General features: G+C 56.2%; 6 protein-coding genes across 6 annotated transcripts; 1 reads left to right on the forward strand and 5 right to left on the reverse strand.

Moving 5' to 3' along the window:
- Positions 1-134: 134 nt before the first annotated feature.
- On the reverse strand, positions 135-1,489 carry N656DRAFT_707269 (uncharacterized protein; the record flags this gene model as incomplete). Its single annotated transcript, XM_064811419.1, has 4 exons — positions 135-271; positions 329-653; positions 717-784; positions 847-1,489. The coding sequence occupies 4 exons, from the start codon at positions 1,487-1,489 to the stop codon at positions 135-137; spliced, it is 1,173 nt and encodes a 390-aa protein (XP_064671248.1).
- Positions 1,490-5,455: 3,966 nt separating this feature from the next.
- N656DRAFT_592430 (glycoside hydrolase family 6 protein) lies at positions 5,456-7,402 on the forward strand. Its single transcript, XM_064810218.1, has 3 exons — positions 5,456-5,748; positions 5,808-6,922; positions 7,007-7,402. The coding sequence occupies exons 1-3, from the start codon at positions 5,657-5,659 to the stop codon at positions 7,267-7,269; spliced, it is 1,470 nt and encodes a 489-aa protein (XP_064671249.1). The 5' UTR covers positions 5,456-5,656; the 3' UTR covers positions 7,270-7,402.
- N656DRAFT_777661 (carboxylesterase-like protein) lies at positions 7,089-8,448 on the reverse strand. The gene has a single exon (XM_064814866.1). The coding sequence runs from the start codon at positions 8,319-8,321 to the stop codon at positions 7,536-7,538; it is 786 nt and encodes a 261-aa protein (XP_064671250.1). The 5' UTR covers positions 8,322-8,448; the 3' UTR covers positions 7,089-7,535.
- A 568-nt stretch (positions 8,449-9,016) lies between these two features.
- N656DRAFT_767415 (glycoside hydrolase family 31 protein) lies at positions 9,017-11,976 on the reverse strand (the record flags this gene model as incomplete). Its single annotated transcript, XM_064813554.1, has 4 exons — positions 9,017-10,071; positions 10,135-10,891; positions 10,947-11,683; positions 11,757-11,976. 4 exons carry the CDS (start codon positions 11,974-11,976, stop codon positions 9,017-9,019), a joined length of 2,769 nt encoding a protein of 922 aa, XP_064671251.1.
- Positions 11,977-13,189: 1,213 nt separating this feature from the next.
- Positions 13,190-16,696, reverse strand: N656DRAFT_777663 (uncharacterized protein). The gene is made up of 3 exons (XM_064814867.1): positions 16,246-16,696; positions 15,775-16,166; positions 13,190-15,716 (listed from the first exon to the last, which is right to left on the reverse strand). Exons 1-3 carry the CDS (start codon positions 16,372-16,374, stop codon positions 13,583-13,585), a joined length of 2,655 nt encoding a protein of 884 aa, XP_064671252.1. The 5' UTR covers positions 16,375-16,696; the 3' UTR covers positions 13,190-13,582.
- A 659-nt stretch (positions 16,697-17,355) lies between these two features.
- Positions 17,356-18,684, reverse strand: N656DRAFT_592647 (uncharacterized protein). Its single transcript, XM_064810219.1, has one exon. It carries the CDS (start codon positions 18,248-18,250, stop codon positions 17,543-17,545), a length of 708 nt encoding a protein of 235 aa, XP_064671253.1. The 5' UTR covers positions 18,251-18,684; the 3' UTR covers positions 17,356-17,542.
- Between the last annotated feature and the right edge of the window lie 1,607 nt (positions 18,685-20,291).

Consider the following 20,291-nt stretch of genomic DNA (forward strand, 5'->3'; position numbering starts at 1 on the left):
TCGCCGTCACGCTGCACCGTGTCATGGACAAGCCTCCAGCAGTCTGCCGGGTCCTCGAATACGTGCCACACCTTACTGCACGTATGTTAGTCTGGTTCACCGATTCGTAGTGCCCTTGTCGGGCTGGGACAGCCTTACCGCGGAACACGGGTAAACGCCCTCTCAAACCGCGCCGGTTCATTCTTCTCCTCAATTCCAACTGCGGCAATGTCGGCAACCTTTCGTATGAGAATCAATTTGATCCATCCGGGAAACATCCTGCATATCTCGCCTGCCACGGTCACCGTCAGATTGGCGCACCACAGTTCCTTTGGCCAGTTGCACTTACCATATGCCTCCGGGTCGCTCTGCGTCGAGTCTCCAATGAGTATCATCTTCCGCCGCGGAAACCAGCGACGGATCTTTCTCATCCTGTCAATCTTGTACTTCTCTGTCCCGAGCGTCAGGCTGGAGAGCAGCCCGGAGACAGTCAACCAGCTAGCGTCGCGGAGGATGAGCTCCCCGTGGGGGTAGTAGTTATCCCTAAACCTGCGAAGGAAAGGATACAAGTTGTACGGAGATGCCGAAAGGTAGAAGAATGGCGCGGAATTAGTGATGACGGTCTGGATATAAGCATAGAGCTCCGGCATGCCTGCGACGGGCTCCGGCTCTGACTGTGCGCATCGCGAAACCGTCAGGGCTATTCGATTTTTACTGACAACAAAGGGCTAACTCACCACAAAGGTTGACCGCAGGATGCCAATGGGGTCACTGGTCTGTGTAACTTTGATAGTGTCGTCGACGTCTGCGAGCGACAACGAGAATCAGTAATTCGCAATGTGTAAATTCCAGCGTTGGCCACCATACCGGAGATGACGGCCCAGCCTTCTGGCTCCGCGTACACGGTCTTCATCTCGAGCATGCCTGTGGCACCACGGGGCACGACTGCATTTGATCGCGCCACCATATCCCTCGGCGGCTTTGGAAGCCGCTTCAAGTCACTGCTGATGCCGTTCCTGCCTCCAGGACCTAGCTTCAAGCGTGCCACCCCGTCAAAGTCGACTTTAATCTGCCTTCCAGGGAGAATCTGCATGACAAACGGCGCGATGCGACGCTCGATGGTCCTTTCCTCGACGTGTCCGTTAGACAGTCCCAGTTTGCTGGCAATGTCGCCCACGATATCAACAACTCTTGCCGACGGCGCCCGGTCAAAGGCCGCGGCGACAAACTCGGCCTGCCATATGCCGCCGGGGCCGCGGAATGCGGTGTTATCCAGGAGCCAGACCACATCGTCCTTTTCGAGCGGGGCTGGGAGCGGGTTGCTGGAGCCCAGATATGAGAGTAGCGTGGTGATGGCGTGTCGACCGCGCGAGATGCCTTGGTTTGACGAGACGCTGGACAGGGAGGACTCGGCCGCGTTGAAGCCGCACTCGCTCCTAGTCCGCTGCTCCAGGCGGTCTGAGCTGACGCGCGTTTGGCGGGCAGTGGTGCGTCGTCTCGACGGCGCCATGGTCGTGGTTGAACGATGCAAATTGGCACAACGTCAAACTTGCAAAATTTGGGGACAAAGAAGATGTTCTAATAACTATACAGGAAGCTATTTGAAACGGCGTGGCAGTGTCATGTCGTTGCATTGGGGACCAACCAAAATGCGCAAGGAAGGGCCTGCCGCCTGCCTTGGTCGGGAGTATGGGCGCCACTGCATCATCGGCATGGAATGCGTGGTACAGCTGCCGACGAATGACCAAGACCCAGGCATTGATTGGGTTCCCGCATGACCTGGGGATGTGACGCATCTCCAAGCGGCAAGGCAAAAGCCTGAAGCGACCACATGGCGTCTTCAACACGCGCGCTTCGCGGTCTGCCACAGGGCTGCAGCTGACGAGGCCTAGTACTACCTTCCACCGGCGATTTTCGCGATTTTCGCGATTTTCCTCATGGAAGGTGCGTGTTCGGTAAGTTGAAGTTGGACCGTTGGTGACTCCCCTTTTAGATCAACGAGGAACCCCACGCACACACTCCTTGATTGCAGCCGAGACATCGGGCCCGCCCTGATTGGGCGAGGAGCTTGCTTGCCTGAATACACTGGCGTAACGACGTTATCAGATTCTCATCGGAGAATTAGACAACAAAGTGTGGTCGTATTGTTTTAGGATGAGAAACGGAAGCAAAAGACGTCCTTTCCCGTACGATTGAGGAAGGCGGAACTTACTAGTAGCCAACGTAACACAGCCTATATAGTCCAAGCTGTCTTTGACCTGTCAAGCTATGCATAGCCTGTGTGATATTTCGGGGGGAAAACAGTTTTGAGCATAATGTTGCTGTGCAGCAACTTTACTTTCCTTTCGCTCCCCACCTCACTGTATTGCAGAATCTTGTAATGTCGACGTCTGTCTGATACTTATTAGATATCCTTCGATGACAATCCGGTAAACTTCTTCCTGTTTATCGGTCAAAGCCAATCATCGCTGAGATATTTTGATTCAAAGAGAGGAAAGATGGTAGGAGAACGAGATAAAAGATAAAAGGAAACAGGAGAAAAGGGGCCAGCACTGGCAGAATAAAGCAACAAAGGGGGAGAAAAGGGAATATAGAGAGACATAAGAACGCTCACACTTCATGCCAAGATACTGACATCATCACATCAGCGAAACTTCCGTGATGGGCATAACTGTGGACAAGATGAGGTGCGCAAGGAATCGTCATGTTGACGGGATGTACCACGCAAGACGTCTGGGACCCCTGGCAACCTGAGCTTCCACTTGCAAGCACTCAAGATCCGGTGCATGGTTGTTGATAATACCAGTTTGTCTACTTCAAATCCCGCAATGTAAAGAAAATGCGAAAGCGACCCAGGAAAAGGAAACCCAGGCCAAAAACTAGCGTTCCAAGGATGTACGGGATATCCATATTGTGAAATGCTCCAGATAGCCTAGATAGAGGTGAGCATCGTGAGGGGGTTGAGCTTGGTAATATCGGCCATGTTCATACAATTGGTTCCTGGTTGATGGTTCTTTTGACTTGGACCCTATAAGTCAACTCGTCCTTCCTACTTTCACCCCCCCTGGGTAGAGTGGGTGAAATAGCATGGCCGAGCGGCCACAAGTTCGTCACCATCACTCCCCTAACGCTTACGCGACGAGTTCGAAGCGAGTTGTCGCCTCAATCTCTTGCCTACATAGATGCAATGACCGAGTGTCCTGTCACCGGTGCAACAGTGCGCACAAGACAGAGGCCATGTGATCACCAGACTTGGGAGGAACACGGACTTGATACTCTCCAAGAGCTACTCAGGTGTCCATGTGGCATTTGAAATGCACATGGATACCTTGGTAGTGATGCGGTCGGTCCGGAAAAAGCAGTCCGGGACCGTTACCGTTCAGCTCCGTAGAGGCGAGAATACCCGGACAGGTGGCGCCGAAAAAAACGAGGACCTGGTCAGGTCATGGGACCACCTGAACGGCTTCTGGAACACGGAGGAGGAAGATGCTCAGTTAGGTATCAATCAACCTCCCAAGTCGAGCGCCTGGGGGTTGACGTCCCAGCCAATATCCCCCTGATTCCCCCGGGACACCAACACCGCGGTGGCGCCCACCAACAATAACATCCCCTCACGGCGGCAGTGGCAGCGACAGCGGTGGCGGCTCCGGCCATCACCAATAACCCCTTCGTGGCGGCGGCGGCGACTCCGATTCAAAACATCGATGAAATCACGGTTGATGTCTCTGAAGCAAGCACCGACATGCCTCTGGCCAACACCACGGCGGGTAGAGCCATGGTGGTCTCATCGACTGTTGGTAATGGCGGCCAGGGCGGCGCCCCCTCCTCCTCAGCGGGGAGTTGTGGGTTCTGTTGGCAAATCCGCATTAACATTGTCGAAGGGCGATGATAACCTTCGACGCCTCACGCGTGCCTGTAATTAGGACCATTGTGATCTGGATCCGACGCGCCGTACGCCAAAAGTCCGTTCTGAAGGGCAGCCCCCAGGAGAAGCTCTCGCCATGAAGTAGCATGGCCAGGGGTTTTATTCCAGTCTTCCCCATATCCGGAGCTACACTATGAGGTGAAGTTGGAAGCATCTATGTGTGTTCATCCCTAATCTTAATGGCGTCAGTTCAAGTTTCGTGAATGCGTCTATTAGTACTTTCTCTTCATTTGCTCATTCAGCTGCAGCCAGTGCGACTACTTGACTCCCTCTAGGGGCAAAGGAAGCCGAAATCAAAGAGGTGCAGGCGCGACTGCACTTCTTCGTGAGCTACTGAGATGCACCCACAAACGTTGCTTGTTCGAGCCCAGTGCGTCCTCATCTCTTTCCTTTCCAAATCCAAAAGCTTCTTTATTCTGGCCATTCTTTCCTTCTCTTACAAAAATGGAGTCGGCTCTACATGTCATGGAAATCATTAACGCTACATTCTCGCAGAACTCTAGCCGCCGTGATCGATCTTCCCCTAGAATGGGAACAGAGAAATTAAAGAAAAGGTCTGGCACTTTACCATTTCACTTGACACTAACTCTTTCCTCGCAGCGATACATAATTCATGTCTGATACCTACAACAGCAGTTCGAAGTCAAAATTTCACTCTATCCACGTTCTTCCTGTCGACCAACGCCTTCGATCCGGCCAGAGGTTGATGTGGGAACAGTGGGATTCAAATTTCGACACGACACAACGTTACTACACCAACGCCTGGCGTAAAGTTGATGAGCAAGTTAACTGCGGCGACAGTAATAGGACAATTCATCAGTGTGATGCCCGACCCGCCAAGACCAATTAAGAACGAGTACCCGACGGGCGACGAGCCCGTGAGGATGCAACCGAAACGGTCGGGCGGGAAAGCCAAAGCTGGAAGTGGAGCAGCATGAAATATGTAGCGGCAGCTCAAGTTGATGGCAGGGCAAGCCAAGGAAAGTCTCGGCATGGTGTATGAGAAACAATACCGAGAGGCTCCGCCAACCAGGATAGCATGAAAGGCCAATATAGCGGAACCGGGTTTCGATGGCCATCGTTAATTGAAAGTGGGTTTGCCCACAATCTCGGAAGCCAACGTTCCTGGATATCCACGAAGGGAAGGGCGCGGCTCTTCATGCGGGGAACATGGCGAGGACAGGGGTAGCAGCTCGGCCGGGCCAACCGACCTTTTTGCGGAAGAGGGTTGCGATGTTCCGGGGAACCGTTACATTCTTGAGGGGGAGAACTGGCCGTCATCACCCAAGGCTGCCAGGGTGTCAAAATAACCCAAGTCACGGGCTCTTGCAGCCAGCGGCGTGGTGGCATCCGCGGGAGACGAATGCAGGCGGGAGAAAAATCAGGACCCAGATCCGAACCGATCGCATTATCGGGACGGTATCCCTTGTGCGATGACCACGACCCTCCGCGGTTTTGTGCAGAGCTCAAAGCCCCTGCTACTAAGGCTGGGAGGCATCATGATGATGCTCGGGCTTGCCAACCGATGCTCTCGCACCGAACCATGACTCCACGAGCTGGCCGGGACCTCGGTCCAGTTGTCCGATCCCCTATTCCTTTGGCTTCCATACCAGTTCTTAGCAGCTCTGTTGTGGACTACTGATATATAGAGACAACGATTCCGCCTTTTGGGGTCCGTCCCTCAAGCAGCACCAAGATTCAGTCATTCACTTGTTGAAGACAGCTTGTACAGCGGCTTCGATCAGTACCACAATGACCAAGAAGCTCCTCCTCACCGCCGCCCTTGCGGTGGCCTCTCTGGCAGCGCCTATCGTTGAGGAGCGCCAGAATTGCGGTTCGGTTTGGTAAGAGCACACGGCAAGTCTATATACAAACACACGAAGCTGACACAAGGGGCATTCAGGAGTCAATGCGGCGGCAATGGCTGGTCTGGCGCCACTTGCTGTGCGTCTGGAAGCACTTGTGTCGCCCAAAACCCCTGGTACTCCCAGTGCTTGCCGAATAGCCAGGTGACCACCACCGCAGTCACCTCCTCCCGCTCCACTACCTCTTCCACAAGGACTTCCAGCACCAGCATCAGGAGCACCAGCACCAGCAGCGGTACCAGCACTTTAACTAGTTCAACTTCATCCACTTCGGTGAGAACTACATCGACCACCACGGCCCCTGGAGGCGGCGCAACAACCACCGCCAGCTACACCGGGAACCCGTTCCAGGGAGTCCAGATGTGGCCCAACAGCTACTACGCTTCCGAGGTCCACACACTCGCCATTCCCAGCCTGACAGGCTCAATGGTAGCCAAGGCTTCTGCCGTCGCCAAGGTTCCGAGCTTCCAGTGGCTCGACAGGAACGTCACGGTCGACACCCTCTTCTCGGGGACTCTGGCAGACATCCGGGCCGCCAACAAGGCTGGCGCCAACCCTCCGTATGCCGGCATCTTTGTCGTCTACGATCTGCCCGACCGTGACTGCGCCGCCGCGGCCTCCAACGGCGAATGGGCAATTGCGAACGGCGGCGCAGCCAACTACAGGGGTTACATTGACCGGATCCGTCAACTCATCCAGCAGTACTCGGACATCCGCATTCTGCTGGTCATTGAGCCCGACTCGCTCGCCAACATGGTGACCAACATGGGCGTCGCCAAGTGCAGCAACGCGGCAGCGACGTACAAGGAGCTGACCAAGTACGCCATTCAGCAGCTGAACCTGCCCAACGTGGCCATGTACCTCGACGCCGGCCACGCGGGGTGGCTCGGCTGGCCCGCCAACCTGCAGCCCGCCGTGGACATGTTTGCCACTCTCTACAAGGACGCGGGCAAGCCGGCAGCTGTCCGCGGTTTGGCTACCAACGTTGCCAACTACAACGCCTGGAACATCTCGTCGCCGCCGTCCTACACCTCGCCCAACCCCAACTACGACGAGATCCACTACGTCCAGGCCATGAGCCCGCTTCTGAACGCGGCCGGTTTCAACGCCCACTTCATCACCGACACTGGCCGTTCGGGCAAGCAGCCTACCGGTACGTACTATCTACCTGCTTAATCTCACGGTTTCCTCTCTTCGACACACAATGATCTCAAAGCTAACCCATCATGCTCCGCAGGCCAACTCCAATGGGGCGACTGGTGCAACGTGGTGGGCACCGGTTTCGGCATGCGGCCGACGGCCAACACGGGGCTGGAGGTCGAGGACGCGTTTGTGTGGGTCAAGCCCGGCGGCGAGTCGGACGGCACGAGTAACACCAGCGCGGCGCGCTACGACTACCACTGCGGGCTCGAGGACGCGCTCAAGCCGGCGCCCGAGGCCGGCCAGTGGTTCCAGGCCTACTTTGAGCAGCTGCTGACCAACGCCAACCCGCCTTTCTAAGGGCGTGATGGATGTATGGGATAGGGGGTTGGATATTTGAAGTCGTCCAAAGAAATATGATTTGAACCAATTCATGTACATAGTTTATATCCTTACTCTCTCCGAAAGCCTCAGCAGGGCTTGGGGGACGTACATACATACCGTACATATAGACACACAGGGTACATTTATTTCCCTTCCCATGCGTCATCGCATGCCGTTCCGTCCGTCTCCAACCGACCTTGCCTTACTACCTTCCCTCAAAGCTACCCACATCTCCCTCATAATTAGAAATTATCCAGCTTAGCAGCCCAGATAATCCCCCGCCGAAGCTGCTCGGTAAACCACTCATCCTCATACGCCTCATCAAAATGCCCCAGCGCGGTATAAAACACCCTCCCACCCTCAAACTCATGGCACCACGTGATGGGATGATCCTCGCCATGCTCCCCCCCAGAATACGTCCCTTCATCCACCGTGAGAAGCACATGCAACCCCGGCTGCGTCCCCCTTGGATGACACGTAAAATTGTACCACTCATCCATCCACATCCTCTTCCCCTCCTTCAACTGCACGTCCATACCCTCACCACCCTCACCATCCTCACCAGTAGTAGCCTGAGTAGTACCAGCGGAGGTGATGTAATGCCCCTGATCCACAACCCTCACCCTGGCCCGCTGCGGCTCCGGATGATTCGCAAACACCCCTCCAATCATCTTGCCATACCACTCCCATCCCCGCATGGCAAAACTCGCACAATGCACTCCCACCACCCCGCCGCCGGACCGGACAAATTGCTGGAGTGCGTCCAGTTGGGTGGGGTCGGGGAGCATGTCGTCGCCGGAGCATTGCAGGAGGACGATTACGCGGTAGGTGGATAGGGTGGAGGGGGTGAAGACGGTGGGGTCTTCGGTTGCGTCGGCTGTGAATTGGAATTCATGCGGTGAGGATAAGGATGGGGAGGAGGAGAGGGAACTTGAAGCGAGGCGCTGGATGCAGCGGATGCCGGCTGGGATGGAGGCGTGGCGGTAGGCGGTTGTGCGGGTGAAGATGAGGATTTTGAAGGGTGGCATTTTGTTCATGGATGAATTGTTGACAGGGCAGGAATATGAAAGGTGGTTGATGCCGGTTGTCAGTGAGTTTGCATCCGGGTGACGTCTTGGGGAGCAAGTGAAGTATAAGTACACATCAACGGTTAGTTGTTGTAGTTAAGTTGAGCATTCCAAGGTTTTCTTATCAGGACCAGATGCGGGGTTATACTGCTAATAGCCTAATAGGCAGTAGTACTAGTATTCTACTAGCAGTCTTTAGCGTTGTGAGAGGCGATGCTATCTAAGTTGTTTGCTGCTCAATGGTTACATGTATCCACTGCGCGTGTTAGAACCTCAAGTTTCAGTATATTGTACCGCCGTTGTCGCTCTGTGACCTACCTCACTCTGGGGGGGTCAGGAGGACTGCATGTGGGTTGTCCTCTAGAGCTCACGCTCATATGGATTCAACATTGGCTTCCTCTATTGAAAATACTCGAGTTGAGATTGGAGATCGAGTATGATTCGTGAGAAGACTGGCTCGAAAAGAAAGGTTTGAAAATCGTCAGCTCGGAAGTACAAAAGCAGGTATGACAGCGTTGAGCAATCTTGATTCACCAACACAGCCTCCGTACCCGAGCACATTCGATATTCGGTGTTTTTCTTCAGTATCTCGTCAGGATAACCATACCCCAAATCACTAAACTCTGGCATGCGCCCAGCCATGTAACCAACCCAGCTCATTCAAGCCCACCAACATCAATCTCAAAGTCCCCCGTCAGCGCCAGATCAACCTCCACCTCGGTACTCTCCACATCGTCCTCCCCATCCCGTTTCCCACGGCCACGGCCCGCCCCAATGACAGTGACCTTCGTAATCCTCACATCCGTCTTGAACCCAAACCTCCCCTTGGCCGTCAACCTGCCCCTTGCATACCTAAACTCCACACTAGTCGTCCCCTGCGTTTGCTCAATACTCTCCCCATCATCAATATACAACTGCCCCGTCGCAGTCCCGTCCCTTCCCACCGGGACCAGCAGCTCAAAGTTCTGCTTCCTCAACTCAGCCGTCGTCATGGCCGACTTCACTCTAACCGGGACGATAACACCCCCGCGAAGGAACAGCGGAATATCCGTCAGAGTCTGGTTATCCACCCTCACAGGCCTTCCCCTGCCCTGAATACGCTTGTGCGTGTACCAGTCATAAAACACGTCTTCCGGCAAATACACATCAACGCTCGTCGCGCCCTCGTGCGTGACGGGCGCCACAAGCAGGCCAGGGCCAAAGAAGTACTGCAGGTCAAGGCCAAAAGTATTCGCATCGTCCGGGTAGAGATAAAACATGGGGTTGACCAGCGGCGTGCCGTCGCGCGTCTGCTGGTACATGGCCGTGTAAATGTAATCCAGTAGACGATAGCGCAGGTCAATGGCCTTGCGCGCGGCCTCGGCGACCATGGGCCACCGGTAAAACTCCTGCGAGATGGAGGGGGGGTACTCGTTGTGGTTGCGGTAGAACGGGGCGAACGCGCCGAGCATGGCCCAGCGGGCGCACAGCGGTTCCGTCGTGGACCCGCCAAAGCCACAGGCGTCGGCGCCTACCATGGGCACCTGGTAGATGGCGGCAAAGGCCATCATGCCGCGGATCGCCCAGCGGTAGTGGTCCCACGTGGAAAGGTTGTCGCCAAGCCACTTCCCCACAGCGGTACCGGCCCCTGCAAAGGTGGAGCGTGTAATGATGAGCGGACGCAGACCGGGCCGCCGGCTTAGCATGGCCTGACGGGACTGGATCGACATCACTGTTGGGGGTAGTCACGTCAGCAAGGGTCAGCTCGCGCAGGTACAATGCAAGATACACATACTGGATCCGTAGAGATTGTGCACGTCGTACTCGGCCAGGCCGTTCTGATGGATGACGTCGGTGTTGACCGTCTTGTTAGAAATGCCGCCTTGCTCTGCGTTCCACGAGTCCTGGTACGCTGCCTTGTTGTGGATTGCATACTTGGGGAAAAGGAGGTCCCGACCGGGAAGCCCCATCCACTTGCCCTCCGCCGCGCGGGCATCGAGGGCGGCAGGCACATGCTCGATGGCCAGGTCCCGAGCCACTGGTGCGCTGATGGCCAAGACGCCTTCGCTCCGTTTGCAGTCAGACCCCTCCGGCTGGAACTCACACGGCCACCCGGGAAGGGGGCGCGGAGCGTGGCTTCGAACGGCCGGCGGGGTGGGCGGGAAGCCGATAGCCGACCTGAAAGGGTCGTCGCAGGGGAAGTAGCAGGGGAAGTTGGACGGCTCATTCATATCGATCCAGAGGCCGTCGATGTCGACACCGGCATCCCTCGAGAAGAACAGGGCAAACTCATTGTTCCAGTACCTGGAAATGTTCGCCGAGAACCAGTCAGGAAACACCGAGACACCGGGCCAAACAACGCCTAGCCATTCGGAGCCGTTGCTGCGTTTGAGGAAGATGTTATCCTCCACGCCCCGAATATAGGGGGTGTAATCGGCGTAGGCCACAGCCGGGTCCACCATGACGATGTAGTGCTGCTGATTCGCGTGCAAATGGTCCACGATGCCGCGCATCAGGGACATGGGAAACCGTTCGGGGTCGTTGGAGAACACCTGTCTCGGTATCAGCAGAGGCCCACGGCGGAATCTGGGTATAACGGCTGCATACCCGCCTGCGGTCCATGTAGTCAATGTCAGTCCACATTGTCTCTAGCGGGATCCGCGCACTGCTATAATTGTACACCACCTCGGCCACCTCAAAGGCATCCCGGTAGCCGTACCGGCATTGGTGGAAGCCAAAGCCCCAGTAAGGCATCATGGCTGGCAGTCCAACGATTTGGGCGTACTGCTGCGAAACCTCGATGGGACTGGGGCCGGCGACAAAGTAAAAATCCAAGACGCCGCCTAACGTATTATACTCCAGGTACTGGCCGGACTGGCCTTCACGGTCGATCTTGATGTCCATGCCGTTAGAGTTGAGCAAGAATACGCCATGGGTGCCGCTTTTGCGGTGTTCAAAGAACACGGGGTGGTTTCCATAGAGGTTTGCGCCGTTGGGTGTACCAAAGGCGTCCTGCGACCAGAGGGTTCGGATATAGCTGGTGGTGTTAAGCCTGAACGGATCCGAGTGCTCGCCAAGTCCGTAGAGGTTGGGATTATTGGGAAGCTTGGTTCTCAGGCGGAGGTACTGGGACTGGAAAACAAGCGGCGCCGCAGACGTATCGAAAAGCACCTCGCCGGTCCTGGCACGTGAGACGGTGAAGGAGAAAGGGCTGGTCTTGTAGTTGAAGACCAAGGCCGATCTTCTCGCGTTGGCTCCAGTGCTCTTTGGCCGGGGAAAGACAGACTCCGGGACCTGATAGACAAGATCCTCAGCGTCCTGGATCTTTACATGGAGGCGGTTCTCTGCGCATCATGCCATGGTTAGCGTTGCTGAGCAGTACCTCGGATGCTTTCATCATTCCTACACGGCACTCACCGGTTTCATAAGTGACCTCGAGGCGGAGTTTCTCCAGATCGGTCCCGTATGTGTTGCAAGGAGGGCCGGCGAGCTTCAGATCTGCCGTGAGGCCTGTCGCACTGGTCTTTACATTCGAGGCTTTGTACCCTGAACAGCGATTCAGGTCTGACCGGGGCAGCAGCGCAGCGGAGCAGACTCTGGCCAGCAGCCCAAAGCCAACGAGACTCGAGCCGAGCATGTTGTCTCAGCGGGCGGCCGCACACAAGTTTGTTCGAGGGAGTGGCCTGGGCGTTGGTCGCTTGCTACCAGCCCAGCACCAAGCAGAGGCGGGATGAGGCGGGTATTAAATCCAGGGCAAGGAACGTTCCATTATTAACATAGCGGCGAACCGGACCCGTTTGTTTTCCATGGCCCTAAATAAAGGCAACCGGCCTGGATGTAGTCGCGCAGCTAGCCATCCTCGCCATCCTCCCTTGTAACCTGGTAACCTGGTTACCTGGTTGGAATCTGGAAGGTACCCTAACGTACCTGCATCAGTGCAACGCAGCCATATTGACCCGTGACAATGCTGGTGCCCGCGTCGCTCACCCTAGTGTAGGTATTCTCGTTTCCCCATGGCGATCCAGGATGCGTCCCGTTGTTCTTCCCCGCAGTCGATCATCCGAGATGGCGCCGATCACTTGCAGGCTCCAAATGGAAATGGAACGACAGGCCTGCTAGGGCAGCAAAAGCCCCGCATATCTTTCCATGTCAGACCTGATACCAAACGGCAGAAAGCAGGCCCGCTGATGATGCTTAAGGAGAGAAAAGCCCGTTCATCGAAGCATTGGACCGAGCACGATGGAGCGGTTGAATCTTGGCAACGGGTACCACTGCAACTTCCCCGCGGGGTCGAAGCCCACTTAGCGGAGTCCATGCCTTGGCCAGCGATTGATGAATCAACAATTTCAACCGAGGAACTTGAAGCAAAGCACCTTCCCAATTCCATCTCAGCCTTCCATCGCCTTTTAATTTATATACACTAGCGTACAATCGTTTCTCTGTAGCGATGTAGACTGCATAAGCTTCTTCGCACTCGGCTTCTTCTTTAGACTCTTTTTCACCGTACTGAGTAATCAAACCTCCAACCTCCAACGTAACGCCAGCTGTGGGCCCAGCCATGAAATGTCACGCGCTGCGGTGAAAGGGCCGAATTCCATCCATCGTTCAATACGAGCGGAGAACCTTGAAGCCCGCCGGGTCGGTACCATTCACATCCGATCCGAGTCGGCCCGGCTCCACTGTGCTTCGGCGGCCGAGGCCGAGGGCCACCGATGGGTGACTGGCCAAGCAGTAGTAACGGTCCCGCTGAATGCGGCCACTTCTGTGTTGGTATAAGTGCCGTGGCATGGACGACAATCTTACAAATCCTCACTTTCCGATGCGATGCGATGAAAGAGCCCCTGTCGTTTTCAGGTCCGCGAGAAAACAGGTACTTGCACCACATCAGGACGACACCAAACCGTTCGAAGGACGCTCAAATTCGATTGATACCTGCTTACCTGCCTATCCAATATCCAAAGCCCATGCAAGACAAACGCAAAACCAACACCTTTCCCCCAAGACCATATGCAAAAACGGTCAGCCAAACCTCCCGTCCCAACCGAATCAGCAAGGTGTCGTCGTCAAGTCGTGTGTATATATATAACCCCCATCCTAGAACGCCAGCTTTTCCATAACGTATACCTTGGTAAAGCCATGCTCATCCCTGGGAGCAAAACAAATCCGGCCGACAACCGACAACACCAGCAGACGCCAGTCGTCTCCTTCTTCACCGGCAACATCACTCGTCCTTGATAGGCATATCAATCCACATCCATCCCCTCACCCGCCGATACCTGCACCGGCACAGCAACCGTGATAGACGTGTTGGTAGACGGGTCCTCATCCTCCTCCAACTTCCCACCGTCTTCCACGAGGAACTTACTATTGCCATCACCGCCACCACTTCCACCAGAACCACCACTACCGTTCACTTCTCTCCCACTTCCCCTCTCCTCTCCTCCCCCGCCCGACCCATTCCCATTCGCTCCTCCAACAAGCCTATACTCCCCATCATCCTGTCGTTCAATAATCCCCTCCTCCAGCGCCCATTTCGCCAGCAACCTATCCACCCCCATCCGCTGCGCCTCGCCCTTCTCCATATGCCTGCCCACATGCTCAGTCCACTCATCCCACGAACCAGGACCCTCAAAAACACTTTGACAATCCGGCTTTGGACAAGCCGAGCGCTGCGGGGGCTGGCGTCTAACCACCAAACACTGCGTCTGCATCTCCTTTACGTGCAGCTCCCAGTCGGCCTGGAGTTTGCTGCCTTCCCCCTTATTAAGAGCCTTTTTGATGGCGAAAGGCGCGTGCATGCGGCGGAGGTGCTGAGTGAACAGATCCTTGCGGTTGAACTCGTTGCCCTTACCGCCGTCGGCCGTGCTGGTCTGCGGGCAAGACGAGCACCGGTAGTACTGCAGACACAAATGCTGTGAGGAGATGTGCCGCTTCCATTCATTTTTGGATCCGAACGTGCTCGTGCAACCCGCAAACAAAAAGGCGCAGGGAAACGGCCTCGTGTGCGCCGCCGCGATGTGCTTGCGGAGCGAGGATGAGTCTTTGAAGGGCGCGTGGCTGCAATGGTTGCAGCGGACTTCTTGCTTGGGAGTTTGCTTCTGCAGCGGCCTCCTGGCCTTGGGCTTGGCAGAGGGCGTGCCGTATTCTGCACCGTACAAACTCCCATCCATGCCCGGCTCCGCGGCTTCGAGCGGAGAACCAGGATCACCGGCGTGCCTGACAGCAATGCTGTCTCCCACCCGCGTTGTCTGACGGTCCAGCGGTGCCGGCGTGTCATCACTCATGTGGCGGACATGGCTCAGCGCCTTGAGCTGTTCTGCTGCCTCCTGCATCTCTGCCGAATCCTCAACCTCATGCTTGGCTCCTGCGGCGGGCGTTTCAACCGGGCTTTCTCGGGATACGCTGGCGGGCACGGCGGACACAGACGTGTGAGGTTGATGGCTTCCGTGCCTCGCCGGCGTTTCGTTTCGAATATAAGTGCAGTGGTCGGCGTGCTCACGCCGAGCCATCAACGGGCTTCCCTTGTTTTCGGCGTCTTTGACCGCCAGAGTTGAACCATTGGCGGCCGAGCTGACGAGCCGCTGGTAGAGGTGAATCATGTTGTGGGAGCTGATATACCCAAGAAAGCAGCAGACCTTGTCATGCTGCACCACGTTCCAAACGTGGTGGGGCATGGAGATGAGAAGCATGGTGGGAGGCCCTAGAAACATGCCCTCAACCGTGATTTTGGATGCTGCAGGCGGCGTATTGTGGAGCCATTGATGGAAGAAAGCCATGTCAGGACTGGCGTCGCCAACGAACGTTGTACATACCAGCACCCTCGGTTCGTCCAGAGTCAAATCGGTGATCTCTTCCGGCCTAAGCGACTGATCCTCGGTGCCCGACCTCCACGCACCCTGCGCATCCACATCGGCCGACTGAGGCGGCGACTGGAGCTGAGCAGCCCTCGGGTCCAAAGGAACCAGGATTATGCCCTGGCCTTTCGCAGGCGTGAGGGTGAAAAAAGCAGGCGATCTCTCCGGCGGCGGGGTGGGCTTGACAGCCCCATTGGATAATCTGGCCAATGCCTGGGCAGTGTCCTGCTGCCTCTGTTGCCGGAGATCGTCGTACAGCCTCTGGACGCTAAAGGGACGGCCCGACGTGCTCAGCTTATGGAGCGTGTCGGCCAAGGAGGCAGTGAAAGAGCGGGGCCCAGGATCGAATTGGGTCTGCTCGGGGGTATAGGCAGCGATGGCTTGCTTCGCGCCGTGGCTGCCGGCCAGGGGCGCATCGCGGACGGCACACGAGTCAACCAGGAGCAGGATTTCGGACTGCGCATCCTCAAACAGGCAGCGGACGCCATCCCACTTCAGCTTGGCCGCATCCTCCCGCGTGTTGCTTGGGGCACGAGGTCAGCACGAGCGGGCGAGTCGCAGGAACAGCATTGTCTACCCACCAAGCCCAGTACAGCTGGTTATCAGGCCCTACATAGCCGTGGCCAGCATAGTATATGATCAGGAGGTGGTCCGGGCGCGCATTCTCCAGGAAGGACGCCATCTGGACGCCAAGCTTGATACTGGGGTTCGGCACAGTAGGGATGGCCCATTTGTCCGTGTGGTAGTGGTAGCGATCCCGGAACACCCTCTCAAGAGCCACGAGGTCCTGCTCCACCGACGTGTCCTCCTCCCACCGTAACATGAGCACCGATACGCTGGTGTGTTTTGGCTTCAGCGTTTGCTGCTGGATGTGTATGGCGGCATCCTGGAGATGGCGGGCAAATGCCTCGAACTCGTCGCGCTCTGGCAGACGCGCAATTGTCTCGGGAGGCGCAAAGTGCTGCGGTGGTACCTAGGGGGTCTTGTCAGTCCCCTGGAAGGAAGCGGTGACGGCAACGGCCCGGACCGGTCCTGTCCGAGAATATACCAACCTGATCCTGGGGGAAGCTATGTGCCGGAGGAGGCTGAGCTTGAGTCTGTGGTGTCGGCGGAAGAGACGGCAAGGCCGGAGGATCGGGGACTTTCGGGGCCAGCCTCCTCCGTTTGGAAGCAGGCTCCATGGTATCGAAGGGGGGAAGGAATTTCGCAACAAAACGGGCGGGGCGGGAGGAGCTAAGGTGAGCTGGCCTAACCTCGGACTACTTGGAGCAGGAAAAAGGAGCGATGGGAAGGGGTCCCGGGGAGCTGCAGCGGTTACGCAGCGAATGCCCCTATATCGTCTATATCGTGGGAGAGGATGTCCAGGAGGGCCAAAAAAACACCTAAAACAAGCAAGGGAAGCCGAATTGACAGCGATAACGGCGAAAAGGAAACACAGTAGGGTAGGGCAACCTGAAAGGCGCACAGTTTGTGGGGGGGGTGGAAGGCGGGACAGCGCAAGAGAGAGGCACCGGACTTGCAGCAGTAAGGCTGTGCGCGGTGAACTGGAAAGAACCACTCGGCTCAGATTTAGCCTTGTGGGAGGCGAATGCAGCTGCCGGATTGGCTGCAGCCGACGACTCGGCTTCGCAACAGGATGGAGCGACGAGAGGGGGAGCGGGGCTGACTTTCGGCCTCGTGTCCACTCAGAGCCTGCCAAACGGCAATGCACGAGCCAAGTGTGATTAATTGCCTTAATTTGGCGGTTTACTTGGCTCGGCTGGCCAGGGATGGTGGGTGCGTGCACTCATGGCGCTGCACTGCACTGCTGTGGGTATCATTAGCGGCCTGTAGTGTAGACACCGTTCCAGGTCCACACCGCTCCACTTTCGCAAGGTCGGGTGCTTAGGGCTGCGGTGAGCTGAGCTCTTTTTCCCCTCTTGTGGGCTGCTTCATCTTCGGTCACCTCCAAGAGCAACAAAACCTCGTTGGACATGCTTATGAACTTTCAGCTTCCATTTTATGGAAAACCTATGGAAAGTACCCGTGCAACACAACACAACCCCTCTCGCAGCGCAGATTGCCATAAAGCTTGAATTGCGAATTGCGAATTGCGAATTTCGGATTGCGTCTTGTCGCCTCTGCCGCCGCCGACATGCTCTGACAAAGCTGCCGCATCCCTCTTCCATTGCGAGACAGCTGCAGCACCATGGTTCCATTTCACCCCGTCCCCGCTCCATCTCTCTCCCCCCAGTCTCGACTCCCGACTGCCCGATCAAGGCTTGCCCGCATCGAAACGTTGAACCAAGGGATGGATGGAATGAGATCGGTCTCTTGCAGTCTTCCATTGCTAGCTCACACTCACTTACCTCACCTTGAACCCAAAAGTTTGCCCATGCTGAGGTGCCCATGCATGCGTCTCTGCCCAACCTCTCTGATGCTATAGCTCGGCACAGCCGTAGCTTCGTTGCTTGTCTCGGCCCTCTCTAATCCGCCAGTTACCCACGAAGAATGAAGGCACGAATCAGGCCAGGAACTGGCCATGCACGACGAGGCCCAGGATCGACCAGAGCTGCACGAGTGCGGCCTTTGGGACTTTTCATTGGAGAGCGTCAGCCTTTCCACAGCCAGGTGCAGCTTGTTTGATTGGGCGCATCGCCGCCAATTCACCAGTCTTATCCAGACAAGCTCCGCCCTCAACAAGGCGTGGGCAGAGAGCTTACCACAACATGTTGTAGGTAAGGCAAGGGAAGGTAGGTAAGGTATCCGGATGTAGGTGGTAGGTGGACGGTTAGCCAGCCACCTCGACCTCGGGTACCTTCGTATTATACCTGACCCCGCTACATCTCCTGGTTTATTCAGTCTTGGACCAGCACTGCTGCTGCATCTCAACTGCTGCCAGCCACCTGTTCTGTTTCTGCGTTCGTGTTGCTCCGGGCTCGCACTCCATTCCTTCCCATTCGCTCTTGATGCAGGGTCGGGTCTCGGCACACACACACCACAAAAGCACGCGCGGGCAAGGCATGCACCCGCTTCCTGGGGTTCGATGTGTGGTCGGAAGCCGGGCTTCTCTCTCATGCGGTTTTCTCCCGGATGCGTCACCGACGGGACTTTGTTGAACCGGGTTGGTTGAATGGTGAGTTCTCACGGCCCTGTTCTGTCGGCGACTACATATCTGCAAATTTGTCTACTACTACTACTACTTGCCAGTCACATGGACAGCAATGGCTGCAAGCGCTTCTCAATGGGCAGTCGTGGCACTGGCGGCGCCGCGGGCATTTACCCATATCCAGTGGGCAAAAAAGATGTGACTATCAGCCGTGCTTTCTGAGGCGAGACGTGGTGCACCCGGCCATGAAGCCGAGCACTGGACGGACCTGAACCCCTGACCAAGGTCTCACGTTATGGCCTGCATGTTTTCCAGGATCAAGCCCAGTTGTTGTCCAAAAAGCGGCGCTGTCTTATTCTGTTTTGTACTCCGTACATACTGTGCTCTTATTCCCTCGCAGCCCCTGCTATTGGTGCTTATTTTTCGGGTTTCTAGTCTTCTCGTTACGTGGTTTGACCTTCCCGGCTGCTCAAACTGACGAAACCCCCACCCCAGTTTGCCCGCCAGATAGACCAGACTCTGCCTGCTGGCGAGGTGATGCGTTTTAGTACACACGGCGTGGTGCCAGCCGGCCGGTGTTGACCACGGTGCTGTCCAATGAATGGATTATACCGCAGACCGCCTCCTACCAGCCCCTTACCCACTCATGGCCGGAATCTACCCAAGTCAAGCTCCCACGCACGCTTGAGCCGCCTCAAAGTTTATCACTCGGTCCGAGCAGTTTTTATGCTTGAGGTTGGCAGCACAGCGAGCATCTCGAGAGGTCTGGCGGGCGGATCTTCGGGTCCGGAACAGGGTGTCCTGCGTTAATACCAGAGGGACCCTACGGATGATCCGATGACCGGTCATCCTTCAAGGCAGCCGTCGCGCGGCGGAGCGTACCAGCACCGGCAGCGGGACGGCCCGTTACATCAAGAGGCCCGACACCGGATGCCGTTAGCCCCGTGTTGCCACCAACGGGAGGGCAAACCGTTCCGGCCCCGAATTCGCCAAGGATGAACACCGGACCGTCTACCATCTCCCGAGTCCCAGAGGAGCTTTACTCGGGTGTATGCCATGCTAAGGTTCCTGGAAGAAGCGAACTGCGGCTGCTCACGGAGGCGTCCTCCCTCTCCTTACTCGGCTGACAAGCTGTTCCCGGCGCAAGGGTATATCCACCAAATTGTCGTCTTAAGCCATCGCTTAGCGAGGTGAGAGAGAAAGGAACAACTCACAACTACGCAAAGCGTGTCGGTGGTTTCCGAACATACCATTCCAGCGCTGAAGGCTGTGCCATGGCAGCCACACAAGTCTCTAGCAAGGCCGCGCAGACTAGGGGCGACTGTAGACACTGCGCTCGTGGGTATATCTGGTCTTCAGATTTGTGGAATGGTGGTGCTATCAATGTTGAACGGCGGAGCAGGACCCTCTAGGGGACTGATGTTAGACTTAGACAACCCGGGTTGGCCTCCCCGCCTTCCCTTCCCCGGTGACCTGGACAGGTTATTGTACGTTTCTACTCTCTCTGTTTCTTTCCCCCTATAAGTCCCCTAAGCCCAAGAGTGAATACTTCCATTGCCAAATTGCCCCCTGATAAATAGAGCTCCGCAAGCAGCCTCATGCAATGGCACGAAGGTGATAACGAAGGCCATGGAGAAGTTAGATCAGCCTTGTGGCTTCTTGTCCTACAAGGCCACGTGGTAAGTAAGGAGGAAAGATAGTCCCAGTGAACTATATTACTCTAGATATCAAGCCCGTCGCTCACGCGGGACGCGCTGCCGAAGCCCTCGTTCACGGATACACTCATATTTCCAGGACGTCTGCACAGCCCGTGAAAACGCCCTTTCATCCAGTGACAACCGGGAGCGGCAGTTACCCGGTACTTAATTACTAGCTTAAGATCTGACGCACTGTTGGGTCATGCACACCTGGTGCTCGCTCCTCTGGCCCATATTGGCCCCTTGCTTGTAGCCCCCGTCGTGTATATGTAGTAGGTATATAACACACCAAATTCTGACAAGTCATTCGAAT

This window comes from Canariomyces notabilis (assembly GCF_033297395.1).
Source record: "Canariomyces notabilis strain CBS 508.74 unplaced genomic scaffold N656scaffold_7, whole genome shotgun sequence".
Classification (NCBI taxonomy): Eukaryota; Fungi; Ascomycota; class Sordariomycetes; order Sordariales; family Chaetomiaceae; genus Canariomyces; species Canariomyces notabilis.